General features: G+C 52.7%; 1 protein-coding gene across 4 annotated transcripts; it reads left to right on the top strand.

Moving 5' to 3' along the window:
* The first annotated feature begins 1,112 nt into the window (after positions 1–1,112).
* On the top strand, positions 1,113–16,045 carry ITGB7 (integrin subunit beta 7). Of its 4 annotated transcripts, XM_003355416.6 has the most exons (16): positions 1,113–1,162; positions 1,334–1,498; positions 6,196–6,399; positions 8,158–8,359; positions 8,446–8,616; positions 9,574–9,815; positions 10,156–10,314; positions 10,578–10,673; positions 10,819–10,908; positions 12,697–12,849; positions 13,412–13,605; positions 13,946–14,169; positions 14,407–14,626; positions 14,760–14,968; positions 15,290–15,450; positions 15,737–16,045. In XM_003355416.6, the coding sequence occupies exons 3-16, from the start codon at positions 6,199–6,201 to the stop codon at positions 15,815–15,817; spliced, it is 2,403 nt and encodes an 800-aa protein (XP_003355464.3). In that variant the 5' UTR covers positions 1,113–1,162; positions 1,334–1,498; positions 6,196–6,198; the 3' UTR covers positions 15,818–16,045. The 4 variants fall into 4 exon arrangements, with proteins under 4 accessions (XP_003355464.3, XP_005652617.2, XP_084811875.1 ...); XM_005652560.4 differs by having other exon boundaries at positions 1,113–1,498; XM_084955749.1 differs by lacking the exons at positions 1,113–1,162; positions 1,334–1,498; positions 6,196–6,399 and adding an exon at positions 7,012–7,912 and having other exon boundaries at positions 8,010–8,359.
* Positions 16,046–16,405: the final 360 nt, after the last annotated feature.

Below are 16,405 nucleotides of genomic sequence, written 5' to 3'. Positions count from 1 at the left end.
CTTCTCTCCAGGGGCTCCTCCAGCAGCTACCCTCCTACACCCCATATGATGGGCCCTGAACACCTGCTGGGGGACAGGGCGCCTTGGCCTCTTAGCAGGGAAGACAGACCTGTGGACACAGCCATCACATCCAGTTCCTTTCCAAAACTCCCTGTGGTCAAGTGTGGGCCTCAACCCCTTGGCCCTGTGGGCCTTCTCCCTGACCCACTCCAGCTGCCAGACCGGTGCTCAGCTTCAGCCAGTTTGCCGCCTCCACCCCTGTCTTGGGGTCCACTACCGTTCTGGCTCCTTGGCTCCCCAATCGCGTTCTCTGAGCCTGGCCCTGGGCCTGTCTCTCCAACTTTCCAGTTGTCTGGACCTTGATTCCCTCAAAGTCTCCCGCCCCCATTACTTCTCGTCCACCGACTGACTTATTGAACCCTTCGTAAGTGCCACGTTCTCCTCTAAGCAATCAGTACAAATTCCCTCATTTACTTCTCACAACCATCCTATGAGTGCCACTTGACCGATGAGAAAAGAGCCACAGGCACGGTAAGCAACTGACTAGGTCCCCACTACCCATGAGTAACAGAGCCAGGATTGGAACTTGGGGCCTTTGGCCCCAGAGCCCACAGAGCTGAGCACCCGTTGCAAGACAGTGGTTTTCAGAATGAACAATAGTCGCTAACCTCCCGCCACAGGACTTCTTGCCTCCAAATTTTTTCTTCCTTATCACGGTCCTATATGAGGAAGTGGAGATACTATCAATTTGGGAGGCAGGCAGACCTCGATTTAAATCCAGACCAGCTAATTGCTGCCTATGTGACCTTGGGCAAAATTCTTCGTATTGCTAAACCTCTACGTCTGTAAAATCAGGGGGCTGCGAGGAGGTTCACACCTATGTCCGAAAATTGTTGTGACGATTAATTCTAACATTTCGATGCACCTGGCACATAACAGGGGCTCCGCAGATGAGCTTCCTTGCTTCCTTCTTCCAGACACCTGTATCTTCAACTCCCTCGGCCCAGTTTCACCCTTATCTGCTCCACCTTCTAGATCAGTCACCCCCACCACCCTCCAGTCTCCCCCACCCGGGGCGTGTCACTTCCTCCTCTGCAGCCTCCCAGATCAGTACACAAAGGCTGCCGCTACCACTGGAGGAAGGGCTGCTCCTCATCCACCTGTGAGTACCAGGGCCTAAGCCCTCCTGCCTCCTCTCCTTCCCAGCCAGGCCCCACCTGGTCCCACCCTCCTGGGAAGAGGGCTCTCACCTGAAGACACTCCGTTGAGTCTGGAGAAAGCCTCTGAAGTCCTTTCTGCATCCCAAGATCTCCTGTCTCTGTTCCTTCCTCAGAAGCACTCCCCCTCCCGCGCCTCCCCCCAGCCTCTGCTCCCCCCTCCCATCTCTTTTACATTCGTTTCCCACTGGAGAGAGGAAAAGGAGGAAGGGGATGCCTGAGTGCTAGCATTTGCCTGCTGCCCAGCATTTGCCTGCTGCCCCGGTGCCAAGGATTACAAGGTAAGGGTCTCCCAATATTACTCCCCAGCTGCCTATTGCCTGGTGCTTGGCTCAGACCTCCATTCCGTCGGCACCTTGGTCACAGAGCCCACACTCCTGGGAGACCGTGGCTCAGAGGCTTGGTTCTGCCCCCTCCTTGTGATTCTGGGTGGGCAGCAGAGGATGCCGTCTGACTTGAAAGATCTGGATGGGTCCGGAAGACATTCTGTTTCTCAGCAGCTGAGGGGGCTTTAGGGTGTGTACTGAAGTCAGAATGAAGTCCAGGAAAATTGTCAACCCCAGAGGGAGGGAAGGAAAAACTGGCCAAGACCTCGAGGAAGGAGAAAGGCGAGGAGCTAGAGCCCACAGGGGCTGGTGGGGAGAAGGCACAATTTTCCATGAAGATGGTGCCTGGGTTGGATGGGGAGGAAAGCAGCCAAGCAAGAGGTCTGGCCTATGTCAGTCCCTGCTCAGCTCAAGGTCACTGGAGGACCTTGGACAAGTCACTTACCCACTCTGGGTTTCCCGTTGCAAAAAAAGGGGGGTTGAAAGAGAAGGTTCTGCCATTCTATGGCTAGGATCAGAGGGGAAAAGGAAGAAAAACAAAGAACTCAAGTTCCCGTCATGGCTCTGTGGTTAACGAATCTGACTCGGAACCATGAGATGGCAGGTTCGATCCCTGGCCTCGCTCAGTGGGTTAAGGATCCAGCATTGCTGTGAGCTGTGGTGTAGGTTGCAGACGCAGCTCGGATCTGGCGTTTTTGCTGTGGCTCTGGTGTAGGCCGGTGGCTAAAGCTCCAATTAGACCCCTAGCCTAGGAACCTCCATATGCCTTGGGTGCGGCCCTAGAAAAGACAGAAAGACCAAAAAAAAAAAAAAAAAAAAAAACCAAAAAAAACAAAAACACATACACACACACAGCAACAACAAAAAAGTAAAACAAAGAACTGTGAATAAATGGAGAAGAGGCCAAGGGATGTAATCAGATTTTTTAAGAGGAAGAAGAGACAGAGACAGAGAAAGACAGATTGAAGATTAAAAGAAATTGCTGGCAGGTCAGGTATCCCAAGAAGGGGAGAAGGGGTTAGGGGAGGAGGGTCCAAGGGACCCCTTTAGGGGAGATGAGCCACTCCTTTGCTCTCCTTGGGACTGTTCTATCCTGGGGAACCAGGGTGGCCCGGAGCCCCACCTATGAGAGATGAGTCCAAGCTGGGCTTTGTGCTGCAGCATCCCCAGCCTCCCCACCACAGGCGTGCAGAGTGAGTGGGGCTTGAGGTTACACCAAGGCTGGGCCCTGGGCCGCCTCTCATTGGAGGGTGGAGGCTTTGTTAATTATATATCTACTCCCTCCGCCTGAGGCCGCAGGTGGTGGGGAGCAGGATGGGGGTGGTCAGAGGCTTGGTACTCCACCCTTCCCCACACTCCGCACAGAGCATCTGGTACTGCGTCTCAGCCCAGATGCTCCCGACAAGGAGTGAGCTGGTCTTTCAAATTCACCGCCGCTGGAGATGTGAACTGGCACAGACCCTCAGGGGGTTATGTAGGCACCACATGCCGATATTATAAATGATACCTATTGAGTAACTCTGCACATCCTCTTCCAGGGCTTTACCCTACAACCTGCATGCATGAGAAATGATAAATACATGATTTTTATTGTTTACAATTGTGAACAAATTAGAAACGACGTAAATTCCCACCATGAGAGACTAAGTACATCCATGCAATGGAAATGTGGCTGTAAAGATGAACAAGGGTGTTCCTCATTTTCATTTTCTTCGGTAGCAGGAACTTCCAAGAAAAGAAGCAGTTAAAGCAAGTAAAACGTTAAAAAAAAAAAAAAAAAAAAAAAAAGGCGGGAGTTCATGGTGCAGCAGCAATGCATCTGACTAGGAACCATGAGGTTACAGGTTCCATCCCTGGCCTCATCTCAGTGGGTTAAGGATCCAGTGTTGCTGTGAGCTGTGGTGTAGGTGGCAGACGTGGCTTGGATCCGGCGTTGCTGGGGCTGTGGTGTAGACCGGCAACTGTAGCTCCGATTAGACCCCTAGCCTGGGAACCTTCACGTGCCACAAGTGCAGCCCTAAAAAAAAAAAAAAAAAAAAAAAAGACATAATACTGGATATTAAGTATTCTATCACTTGTAGAATTCTATCATTTGAAGAGAATATATATGTTCTTTTTTATTTTTTTTGGCCTTACCCACAGCATGTGGAAGTTCCCCAGTGGGGGATCAAGCCCTCGCCACAGCAGGGATAATGCCAGATCCTTAACCTGCTGAGCCACCAGGGAAGTCCAGGATATAAGTGTTCATATTAGTTTGTATGTGCACTAAAAATCTCTAGAAAGATCCTAAGCAATAGAAGATAATAATAAATAAAGGTTATTTATTTGGAGTATATCGGATAGGAGCGTGGGAGATTTCTCACTTTCTGATTTTTTTTTTTTTTGATTGTGATGACATATACATCCAGTGTATCATTTTAACCATTTTAAGCGTACAATTCAGTGGCATTTAGGACATTCGCCATGTTGTGCAACCATAACCACGATCTAGTTCCAGAAATTTTTCTTACCCCAAAAGGAAACTGCCCATTAAGCAGCCACTCCCCATCTTCCCTTCCTCACCAGCTCTTGGCAACTACGAATCGACTTTCCATCTCCATGGAGTTGTCCAGGCGGGTTCTTTCACATAAATTGCATTGAACAATATGTAGTCTTTGGTGACTGGTCTGGTTCCTTTAGCCTGTTTTCAAGGTTCATCCACACTGTAGTACATATGACTACTTCATTCCTTTTTATGGCCAAATAATATTTCATGGTGTGGATATGCCTCATTTTATTCATCCAGTTAGCAGGTGATGGGCATTTGGGTTGTTTCTACATTTTCGCTGCTGTGAATGGTACTGTGATGAACATTCTTGGGCAAGTTTGTGTTTGTCTACACACCCTTTTTCAGTTCTCTTAGGGATAAACCTACGGGTGAAATCGTCAAGTCCCAGGGTAATCCTGTGTTTTAACTTCTTAAAGAATCACCAAACTGTTTTCCACAGTGGTTGTACTATTTTACATATGTTTGAAGGTTCTATTTTCTCCTTATCCTCATCAACGCTTATTTTCTGTTTTTTTGATTTGGGCCATCCAAGCCGGTGCGAAGTAGTCTCTCACTGTGGTTTTGATTTGCATTTCCTGATGACTAATTTGGTCGAGCATCTTTTTATCTGTTGTTAGCCACTTGTCTACGTTCTTTAAAGAAATGTCTATTTAAGTCCTTTGCCCATTTTAAAATAGGGTTGTTTCTCTTTCTGCTGCTGAGTTATAAGAAGATGTTTTTTGTTTTTTTGGTAAGAGTTTAAAAAAATTTTTTTAATTGAAGTATAACTGACATAATGTTGTGTGCCAGTTTTGGCTGTAAAGAGCTTTTTTTAAAAAAATATTTTGGATACTTAACAGATATGTGATTTGCAGGATATAGAGGTTCCCAGGCCAGGGGTCTAATCAGAGCTGTAGCCAGAGCCACAGCAACGCAGGATCCGAGCTGCGTCTGCGACCTACACCACAGCTCATGGCAATGCCGGATCCTTAACCCGCTGAGTGAGGCCAGAGATCGAACCTGCAACCTCATGGTTCCTAGTCAGATTTGTTAACCACTGCGCCATGATGGGAACTCTGACTTTTATATATGTTGTGCAGTAGGAGTCCAACTTCATTCTTTTCCATGTGGATAGCCACTCATCCCAGCACAATGTTGAAGAATGTTCTTTCCTTATGGAATGATTTGGCATCTTTGTTGAAAAGCAATTGGTCATAAAAGGATGGATTTTTTTCTGGACTCAATTCTATTCCACTGATCGATATGCCTATCCTTATGGCAATACCATACTGTCTTGATTACTGCAGATTTGTAGTAAGTTTTGAAAGTGAGAAGTGTGAGTCCTCCAAGAAGTGTGAGTTCTTTTTTAGGATTTTTTTCAGCTATTCATCAATTCCTAAGAATTTTAGGATTTAACTTTTTGATTCTGAAGCATGGCAGTGGATTGTATATATATATATTTGGCTGTGACCATAGCATGTGGAAGTTCCTGGGTCCGGGATTGAACCCACACCACAGCAGTGACACAAGCAGCTACAGTGACAACACCAGATCCTTAACCCATTTCACCACATGAGAATGCTCAGATTTTTTTTTTTTTTTTGGCCTTTTCTAGGGCCACACCTCACACCTATGGAGGTTCCCAGGCTAGGGGTCAAATCAGAGCTGTAGCCGCCAGCCTATGCCAGAGCCACAGCAACACAGGATCGGAGCTGCATCTGCGACCTACACCACAGCTCATGGCAACACTGGATCCTTAACCCACTGAGCGAGGCCAGGGATTGAACCTGCAACTTCATGGTTCCTAGTCGGATACGTTAACCACTGAGCCACGACGGGAACTCCCTCCAGACTTCTGATTAGGCCATTTTTCCTACTCAGGTCTTGTGACATCTGCACACAGTAGGGACAGGTCTTCTCCAAGACCCCTATCCCAGCCTGGTACCTGCCCCTCCCTGTCACATTGAAGAAACTGCTGAATCCACAAGGGGAACTGAAACTATGGGGGGAGATAAAGAATTAGGGCAGAATTTTGAGAGCAACAACCACAGGCTAAGTTTAGAGGGTCGAGAGCATGGGGCCCCTCCCTAAGGACAAACATGTGCCCCTCTATCTTCTATTACAGACCATGGTGGCTTTGTCAATTGTCCTGGTTTTCCTGCTGGCCCTGAGCAGAGGCGAGAGTGAGCTGGACGCCAAGACCTCATCCCCACAGGAGGCCACACAACGGGGGAGTCCTGATCTGTCCCTACCAGGGTCCTGCCAGCCAGCTCCCTCCTGCCAGAAATGCATCCTCTCACACCCAAGCTGCGCGTGGTGCAAGCAACTGGTAAAGATGGGCCTGTGGCCTTTGAACCGTCTGTGTGTGTGTGTGTGTGTGTGTGCCGCCTGGATACATGTGTGATTGTGTGGGCACATATATGACTTTCTGGGTACCCTCTGCAGTCCTGTGCATGCCCAAGTGTGTGTACATGGGACTGTGTGTTGTGTGGTTGTGTGTGATTGTGTGTGTGTGTGTGTGCATATACATGCACGCAAGTTTCCTGTGCATATACTTTATGTCTGTATCTGCGTATTTGTGTATATATGGAGAAGACTTGTGACCATGCATTTGGAGGAAGTATGTTCTTATTGGAACTCATGCTTGTGCACAGGGAGAGGGAACTTCTGTTTGCGTGCACATGTGAAATACACTTGTATTTGTCAGCTTGGGTTTCCATAACAAAATACCATAGACTAAGGAGTTTAAGCAACAGGAATCTATTTATTAGTTTGTTCTGAAAGATGTGAAATCCAAGGTCAAGGTGCTGGCTGATTCCTGGTAAGAGCTCTCTTCCTGGCTTGCAGATGGGCTGTGGACAAGCTCTCTTGGTGTCTCTTCTAATCCTCTCATGAGGATTCTCTCCTCATGACCTCATCTAACCCTGATTTCTTCTCAAAGGCTCCATCTCCAAATAGCATCATGCTGGGGTCAGTCCTCTGCAGAAGGTGTGTGGCTGGGTGTCTGAATCTATGTTGGGGGCGGGGGTGTGTTCCTGGGTATGCAGCAGCCTGTGACTCGCAGGGAAGAAAGGAAGGAGCTGGAAGCCTGTGGGCTTTGAGGGAAAGGCTTGAGCTACTTAAGTGGTAAGAAGGATGCTGAGGATCAAGTGTCTCCCTGGCTGGTCAAACAAGGCTGTTTTCTTTGTTTATGCTTTAAAGAAACAGAGCTCATGGTGTGGCAGAGCATGAGGGATGCCTGACCTGGGTCTGGGTGTGTGTGTGTGTGTGTGTGTGTGTGTGTGTGTGTGCGCGCGAGCGCGCAGAACTGTATCTCTCGCAGGAAGAAGGCGAATTAGATAAGAAGTGAGAGCAAACTCACTTGGGGGCAGAGCTACAGAGCTGAGTGGGTCCAGAGAAAAGGTGCATAGTGAGTCTGGGAGGACAGGAAGGGGGAGACTCCGAGTTAGGAGGAGGCAGAGAGCCAGATGCCAGGCCAGAGATGCCAGGTGGGGGCTCTTGGGACAGCTGGGTATATGTCTGTCTCCTCCAATCCCTAGACCAGAGGCTGGCACCCTGACCAGCTGACAAGCTGCTCTAACCATTTCCTTCCCCTGCGACTGGCTGTGAAGCATCAGGGGTACCAGGCACGTTGAGGAGGGAGGGGGTCTCCTCTTCGGGCCCTGTCTTTCCTCTTCCCAAGAAATTCATCTGACCCCCTTCCCATTTTGGCCTGAGCGCGCGGAGGAGGTTGGACTGGGATCTCAGGCTCCTCCTTTTTAGTGGTAGTGAGGTCCCTGAGATCTCAAACAGGAAGCCTGCGGCACTAGGGGGCCGGGGGAGGTAGGGATGGGGTAAAGGGGGTGTTGAGATAAGGGGGGGAGAAGGGGGTGCGCTAGGAAGTGGGTTTTGATGAGGAAGAAAGGACGTGGCTCAAGGGTGGCTGTGGAAGGAAGGGAGGGGAGGGAATCAGAGGGGCGCAGGGAGTGGACAGAGAGGGGAGGACTTGGAAGTGGCCGGGGGGATGGGGTGCTTCTGGGAGTAGGGCTGAGGGGTGGGGGTGGGGATGGGGACCTAGGGTCCCGATGCTCCTTCCCTTGCCGTGCAGAACTTCACTGCGTCCGGGGAGGCGGAGGCGCGGCGCTGCGCCAGCCGAGAGGAACTGCTGGCCCGGGGCTGTCCTCCCGAGGAGCTGGAGGAGCCCCGTGGCCGGCAGGAGGTGCTGCAGGACGAGCCGCTCAGCCAGGACACCCGCGGCGAGGGGGCCACCCAGCTGGCGCCGCAGCGGGTCCGGGTCACACTGCGACTTGGTGAGTTAGCCAGTGACGGCAGCGGAGCTGGGGTTGGGCTGGGATTCCACGGCGCCCCGCTGACCGCCCCCCACCGCCTCCCCTAGGGGAGCCCCAGCAGCTCCGGGTCCGCTTCCGCCGAGCCGAGGGATACCCGGTGGACCTGTACTACCTTATGGATCTGAGCTACTCCATGAAGGATGACCTGGAGCGCGTGCGTCAGCTGGGGCACGCGCTGCTGGTGCGACTGCAGGAGGTCACCCACTCTGTGCGCATCGGTGAGCGGAGCAAGCGAGTGAAGCGCTGCCCTGCACCTGCCCGTCCCCTGCCTCTAACCAACCACCGCCGTAGGCTCTGCCAACATCCAGGACTCGCAAGGGCCCCGCTTACCCTCTCCTGATTTTTAGCAGACTTGGCCAGGCCGCGGGTTCCTGATATCTCTCTCCAAAGGCATCTATTTTCTAGGTCAGAGCTGGAGGGCGTTTAAGAGACTGTCCAGTAGGACCACTCATTTTACACGAAGGGCAACTGAGGCCCCAGTGTCTGGAGAGACTGTGTTCCAACAGCTCCCAGGGTCAGACACTGCCATGATGCCACTGTCTCAGACCTGTGTCTCCTGGATAAGGTCTAAATGCTATTATCCCACCAACTATTTTCTGCTCATCCTCCCCCTGTTCAAGATCCCCTCCATCTGGAGTTCCCTCTGTGGCGCAAAGGGATGGGCGGAGTCTTGGGAGCCCTGGGACATAGGTTCCATCCTATGCCTGGCACAGTGAATTAAGGATCCAGTGTTGTTGCTGCTGCGGCTTAGGTCCCAACTGTGGCTAGGCTCTGATCGCAGGCCTGGGAATTCCGTATGCCCTAGGGCGACCAGAAAAGGAAAAAAAGAAAAAGATCCCTTCCTTCTTGTGTTGCTGGAACACGGCACAGCTGTGCCTTCTTCTCCAGCCTTTGGGAAACCCCTGCCTGCCCACCTCTGTGTCCTTCTCCTCATCCTGCTCATCACTATCCCCACTCCCCTGAGCCGCCCGTAGTCTCACCTCTTGGCCGCTGCTGGATCCTGGGTTCCTGCCCTCCAGGAGCACCTCTCCCATCACTTCCTCTAGGAATGGCCTGCACCCCCGATTCCCACAAACTCCCCCCATAGACTCCCCTCCTGGGTCCTCAACAGTGGTCCCCTCGTCCCACTGCTGTCTAGTCACTCCTGGCACCGCCTTCGTGCCTTCCCTCCCCAGGCTTTGGCTCCTTTGTGGACAAAACAGTGCTGCCCTTCGTGAGCACAGTGCCCTCCAAGCTTCGCCACCCCTGTCCCACCCGACTGGAGCGCTGCCAGCCGCCCTTCAGCTTTCGCCACGTGCTGTCCCTCACAGGGGATGCTAAGGCCTTCGAGCAGGAAGTGGGGCGCCAGAGTGTGTCTGGCAACCTGGACTCCCCCGAAGGTGGCTTCGATGCCATTCTGCAGGCTGCCCTCTGCCAGGTGAGGGGGCAGGACAGGGTTCTGTGACTGAAGAGCTGCTTGGGGCCACCTTTGGTTGTGCAGGGCACAATTCTAGGAGGTGCTCTTTGTATCATAGTCTCTGTAGTTTGCGAATTTCTTTTAATCATTTCATGGTGGATTCGTAACACATCTTGAGGAAGAGGCGTGTTTTTCTGGGTCCCAAGAAAGCCTCCACTAGCAGCTACTCTGTTTGGGGGAGCTGGAGACAGGGGGATTCAGAATGAGGCTGGCCAAATCCCTGGCTCATAGAACTGGCTGGGGTGGCTCACGGGTCAGCCATGCCCAGGTGCACAGCCTACCCACCCCCACCCCACCCCAGGAGCAGATTGGCTGGAGAAATGTGTCCCGGCTACTGGTGTTCACTTCTGATGACACATTCCACACCGCTGGGGATGGGAAGTTGGGTGGCATTTTCATGCCCAGCGATGGGCACTGCCACTTGGACAGCGATGGCCTCTACAGTCGCAGCCCAGAGTTTGTGAGTCCCCACCCTCACTTTGTCCCTCCCCATAGGAGCCGCACCTTCAGGAACCCCCCCGCTGCCCCCGCCTCACTGTCCTTACCAGTGACCACCCTGCCCTCTTCCCCAGCAGTTCCTCCCTCAGACAAACTTTAGCCACTCAACTCTCTAGCCCTTCCCTCCTCTAGCTGGTGGACCCCTGCTTCCTGGATTTTCTGGGGCACCTGGGGCGTTGTGAGGGTGACCTGGGGTGCTCACCTTGTTCCCACTCCCTGCTCCAGGACTACCCCTCCGTGGGTCAGGTAGCCCAGGCCCTCTCTGCGGCAAACATCCAGCCCATCTTTGCTGTCACCAGTGCCACATTGCCTGTCTACCAGGTAAGAGCTGTCTGTTTGCCAAACCCTCCAACCCCAAGCCTTTCTCACTTTCCTCCTCCTGCCATATGCCCTCCTTCCAGAACCCCCAGAAGGCCATTTCCCAGGAGGTGTGGACCCACCATTTCCCTCTATTCCTCTGTTGCAGGAGCTGAGTAAGCTGATTCCTAAGTCCGCAGTGGGGGAGCTGAGTGAGGACTCCAGCAATGTGGTGCAGCTCATCATGGATGCTTATAATGTGAGTAGCCGGGGTGGTGGGGGGAGGGTGGGCACTGGGGAAAGGTGGAGAGGGACCCTCAGGTGCAGTGGCAGAACTGGGGGGGGGCTCACTTTTTAGAGTGCCACTCCTCAGGTCCTACCTCCAGTTTGCATTTGGCTGTCATTGATAGCTCAATGGTCTCGCACTCATAAATCTAAGTGTCGAGTTCCCGTTGTGGCGCAGTGGTTAACGAATCTGACTAGGAACCATGAGGTTGTGGGTTCGATCCCTGGCCTTGCTCAGTGGGTTAAGGATCTGGCGTTGCCGTGAGCTGTGGTGTAGATCGCAGACGTGGCTCGGATCCTGCGTTGCTGTGGCTCTGGCATAGGCTGGCAGCTACAGCTCCGATTCGACCCCTAGCCTGGGAACCTCCATATACCGTAGGAGCGGCCCAAGAAATGGCAAAAAGACCAAAAAAAAAAAAAAAAAAAAAAGGAAAAAATAAATCTAAGTGCCTGATTTGTGCAGGTCATGGAGCCCTGCTCTAGGTGAGGAAGGGAATTGACATGGATTGAGCTTTTATTTCATGCCAAGCACTGTCCTGAGTTCACACATTCTGTACTGTCTCATGTACACCACTAAACCTCCTGCTTGGAAACTATTATTCCTATCTTATCGATGGGGATACAGACACAGGGAGGCTAAGTGACTTGTCCAAGGTCCCACAGATAACAGATGGAAGCCTGGCACTTGTCCCCCAGTCTGTACATAAAGGGTGTGACATCTGGAGACTGTCTTCACTAAGCTTATAAATAATTCAGAGGTGTTCTTCACAGCAACCATAGAATTTTACAGGTAGAAGAAACGATAGGCAGAGCTTCCGTGCCTGCCTGCTTGCATCTCTCACAAGTGTCCTATCTTAATAAATCTATTTCTTGCATATCCAAAAAAAAAAAAAAAGAGTTCCCGTTGTGGTGCAGTGGAAACAAATCCGAGGTTATGGGTTCGATCCCTGGCCTCACTCAGTGGGTTAAGGATCTGGTGTTGCTGTGAGCTGTGGTGTAGGTCGAAGATGCGGCTCGGATCTGGTGTTGCTGTGGCTGTGGTGTAGGCCAGAGGCTACAGCGCCGATTAGACCCCTAGCCTGGGAACCTCCACATGCCGTGGGTGAGGCCCTAAAAAAGACAAAAATACAAAAAAAAAAAAATAAAGAAAGAAACGATAAAAATTTTTATTTCCTGGGCTTAGTTCTTATCTCTGCCACTAGACTTGATGACAGGGACCATGTTCTAAATCCATGGTGAGAAAATCTGAGGCAATATCAAATTTCCCAGGACAAACTCAAGTGAAAGAATCTGCCTTTTTTTTTTTTTAAATTTTTGGCTGTGCCCATGGCATGTGGAAGTTCCTGGGTCAGGGATTGAATCCGCACCAAACCAGTGACCTCAGCCACAACAGCAACAACATGGGATTCTTAACCCACAGAGCCACCAGGGAACTCCCCAAGAATCTGCCCTTAGACCTTGTATATACACAGGTTACATGTCCCGATTTGGGGTTTGAAAAACGTAGTCACTGCATGTTTACAGTGCCTGGCCAGCCCCTGATCCCCAGTGGGCTCTCGCTGCAGCTGCATCGAAATGCTCCTGTGTTCCCACTCCAGGTTATCACAGGTCCTTTCTGCAGAAACTCCTCCTGACTGGGCAGAATAGAAGGAGCCCCCAGGTGGGCTGAGGGCAGGACTCTGGAAGAATTTGGCACAGGTGGAGAGGGCCCGAGGCGGGGTTGCAGTCCTGCCTTCCGGTGGGGGTTACTCTTTTTCCACAGAGGCTGTCGTCCACTGTGACCCTTGAACATGAACACGCTCTACTCCCTTCTGGGGTCCACATCTCTTACGAGTCCCAGTGTGGGGATCCTGAGAAGAGACAGGGGGAGACTGGCGACCGGGGCCAGTGCAACCATGTCCGAATCAACCAGACGGTGAGAAGGAAGGGTGGGGGGGCTGGGAGTGGGATATTGAGCAGGCAGGCAGGAGGAGACCTGGGACAGGCCCAGGAAACAATATAAAAAGTATGGGGTAGGAGTTCCCGTCGTGGCGCAGTGGTTAATGAACTTGACTAGTACCCATGAGGACATGGGTTTGATCCTTGGTCTAGCTCAGTGGGTTAAGGATTCAGTGTTGATGTGAGCTGTGGTGTAGGTCACAGATGCGGCTTGGATCCAGTGTTGCTGTGGCTGTGGTGCAGGCCGGCAGCTGTAGCTCTGATTCCACTCCTAGCCTGGGAACCTCCATATGCTGTGGGTGCGGCCCTGAAAAAAAAAAAAAAAAGCCTGGGGTAGCCCTCCACCAATTCTTGCTGAGGCGCTTTAATGAGCAGCTTCCTCTAGTCGTTTCTAGAGGATTGTATTGGCACAACTTCATCTCTTCATTTACTAAGGAATCAGATTCTAGATGACCAGCAGGGTTTGGTGCATGCGTGTCCCTCTGTGTACACAGTAACACATGTGATCTTAGTCTGACTTCTGCCTACTCTGTCCTCAGGTGAATTTTCTGGTTACTCTCCAAGCAACCCACTGCCTCACAGAGCCCCATCTGCTGAGGTTCCGAGCCCGTGGCTTCTCGGAGGAGCTGACTGTGGAGCTGCACACACTGTGCGATTGTAATTGCAATGACACTCAGCTCCAGGCTCCTCATTGCAGTGATGGCTTGGGGCACCTACAATGTGGGGTGTGCAGGTGAGGGCCTCTCGCTTCCCTTCACCCACGTGGCTCCCCACCAACCGCCAGCCCCATCCTCTCACTGGCGTCTCTAGGCGTCTTTTTCACAGATATCCCAAGATGCCACCCTGATTTTCACCTCCTGAAGCGTCCCGGATACGCCAAACCCTCCATCTACTAGAACCCCCTCTGCCCCTCTCGTGCTCGGTGCTCCTTTATAGACGCCAGGCCCCTGTCAGCCACGCCTCACCCTCCAACTCTCGCGAGATCTCGGGTTTAGAGGGTTCTGGGAAAGACAGGTCGAGCGATGGTCAGACTATCTGACTGCCCTTTCGCCTTTCTGGCTGTCTGCTCTCAGCTGTGTCCCCGGCCGTCTGGGTCGACTCTGTGAGTGCTCTGAGGCTGAACTGTCCTCCCCGGATCTGGAATCTGGGTGCCGGGCCTCCAATGGCACAGGACCTCTGTGCAGCGGGAGGGGACGGTGCCAGTGTGGACGCTGCACCTGCAGTGGACAGAGCTCTGGACGTCTGTGCGAGTGTGATGATGCCAGCTGTGAGCGACATGAGGGCATCCTCTGTGGAGGTACCTGGAGACTTTGGGGAAAAGTGTGGGGTCAGAGTGGGCTCCCCCAAGAAAATTTAGGGTCTAGGAACTTTGAGGCACTAATGGCAGGAATCAAAGTGGTTGGAGGGGGTCTGGCTCATTTGAGAGGGAACTGGATGCACGGGAACAGGTCAGCTCTAGGCGGCTTGTGGTGGCACGTGGTGTCAATTGCATGTGGGAAATATGGTCATCACCCTGGATGTGGCTCTGCCTCAGGTTTTGGTCACTGCCAATGTGGGGTGTGTCACTGTCATGCCAACCGTACGGGCAGAGCATGCGAATGCAGTGGAGACATGGACGGCTGTGTCAGTCCTGAGGGAGGGCTCTGCAATGGGCATGGACACTGCAAGTGCAACCGCTGTGAATGCTTTGCCGGCTATTATGGTGCTCTGTGTGATCAGTGCTCAGGTTGCAAGACGCCATGCGAGAGACACAGGTGAACCCTCAGGCCTTGCACTTTGGGAACAGGGGCACAGGGCTCACTGAGCCCCTCCCACCTGCCTGCTTTTTCTGCATATGGTTTGGGTTACAACTGCCTAGCGGGTAACTTATTGTCACCCGCTGGACAGGGACTGCGCAGAGTGTAAGGCCTTTGGGACTGGTCCTCTGGCAACGAATTGCAGCGTGGACTGTGCCCGTGCCAACGTGACTCTGGCCTTGGCCCCTATCCTGGATGACAGCTGGTGCAAAGAGAGGACCCAGGACAACCAGCTCTTCTTCTTCCTGATAGAGGATGAGGCTGGAAGCATGGTCATGCTGAGAGTGAGACCCCCAGAGAGTAAGTGGGCAGGGATGCTGTGGACATGCCAGATGGGGAAGTCTGATAGGTAAGGGCCTCAGAACTCTGGAGGTAAAGATAATGGGAAACCAGACTGGGGCTTGAAGCAGAGCTACTAATCCAGGCAAAAGTGCAGGTGCTGGACCAAGTGGACAAGCTAAGGCCCTGAGTACTGGGGTGACTTTTTAGCCTGTGGGGTTCCCTTTGTTTTCAGTGACAGGCAGGGCTGGGGAGGTTGGATGGGGCTGGACACATTGAGGGCAGACTGGTGAGCAATCCCTAGTCTCCAGCCCCAAGAAGTCTGCTGTTTCTTCCCCACAGAAGGAGCGGATCACACCCAAATCATTGTGCTGAGCTGCGTGGGGGGCATCGTGGCGGTGGGCCTAGGGCTGGTCCTGGCTTATCGGCTCTCAGTGGAAATCTATGACCGCCGGGAATACAGACGTTTCGAAAAGGAACAGCAGCAGCTCAAATGGAAGCAGGTGAAGGCCTCCTAGTCGCCTGGGCGGGGTTTTCCTTGCTTCCTCTGGTTAGGGGGGCTTTACTTTCCGCCTCACCGTCCTGCCCCGCCCCCTCACAGGCCCCGCCCATCCCGCCAAGGCCCCGCCTCCTCACTGGGTCTGTGTTGCCTCTGCGCTCATATGTCTCGGTTCCTCTGCTAACTTCCATCAGCTGCTGGAGTCCTGCTCAAGTTCTAGGCTGGCCTTTGAGGCCTAGATAAGAAGAGTCCTAGAACTTTCCCTTCTCATTTCCGACTTCCTTCCCCAGGACAAAAATCCTCTCTACAAAAGCGCCATCACGACCACTGTCAACCCTCGCTTTCAGCAGGCAGACAGTCCCACTCTCTGAAGTGCGGAGGGACACACCGCAGGGCTCTTCTCTGGGATGGAGACATTGGGCGTGCGGGGTCTACCAGGCAGCAGCTTGGTAGGGGGCGAATCCACTGCTGAGTGACTACCACGTACTTCATTCTCAAGCGTGACACCCAGGAGGGCTGCCTCCCGCGGCAGCCTCGCTTCCCTACCTCAGAGCGGGGGCTACCCCACCCGGGTGTACAATAAAGTGTCTTACCTCAGAGCACAGGCTGTCAAGGCTCGTTCTATCCCAAGGCCAACGCTGGCTGGGGAGCCAGGGCCTCGGGAAAGCTCACGTGCACGCTTCCTCCTGCCACCTGAGGGCAGGGAGAGGTTCTCCAACTTGAAGAGCCGATCAGGCAGTAGGTGCTGCCAGGCGAGCAGCAGGCTGGGCTGGGATACAGACCACACCTGCAGAAACACGGCCTTTGCTGATGTCCAACCTCCTTCTGCCCTGCTGTGCAGGCTTTTTTGTTCCCCCTCTTCTTCGGAAGCGATACCCTGTTTTTACTTCCTTGTTGCTCCTCCGCAGAGAAGGGGAGCTTCCAGGGTGCTGGAAGTTGTGGGGTGGTTGGTTACATTC

This window comes from Sus scrofa, chromosome 5 (genome assembly GCF_054392235.1).
Source record: "Sus scrofa isolate SSC_HxYL_T2T_F1_AM1 chromosome 5, Sscrofa_HxYL_maternal_Yorkshire_Landrace_v2.0, whole genome shotgun sequence".
NCBI classification, from domain to species: domain Eukaryota; kingdom Metazoa; phylum Chordata; class Mammalia; order Artiodactyla; family Suidae; genus Sus; species Sus scrofa.
This window is presented reverse-complemented; position numbering and strand designations above follow the sequence as displayed.

Coding starts and splice junctions, on each gene's coding strand:
- ITGB7 (XM_003355416.6), top strand. CDS start 6,199: ATGGTGGCTTTGTCAATTGTCCTGGTTTTCCTGCTGGCCCTGAGCAGA. Junction 8,360..8,445: donor CCGGGTCACACTGCGACTTG/GTGAGTTAGCCA, acceptor CGCCTCCCCTAG/GGGAGCCCCAGCAGCTCCGG. Junction 9,816..10,155: donor TGCAGGCTGCCCTCTGCCAG/GTGAGGGGGCAG, acceptor ACCCCACCCCAG/GAGCAGATTGGCTGGAGAAA.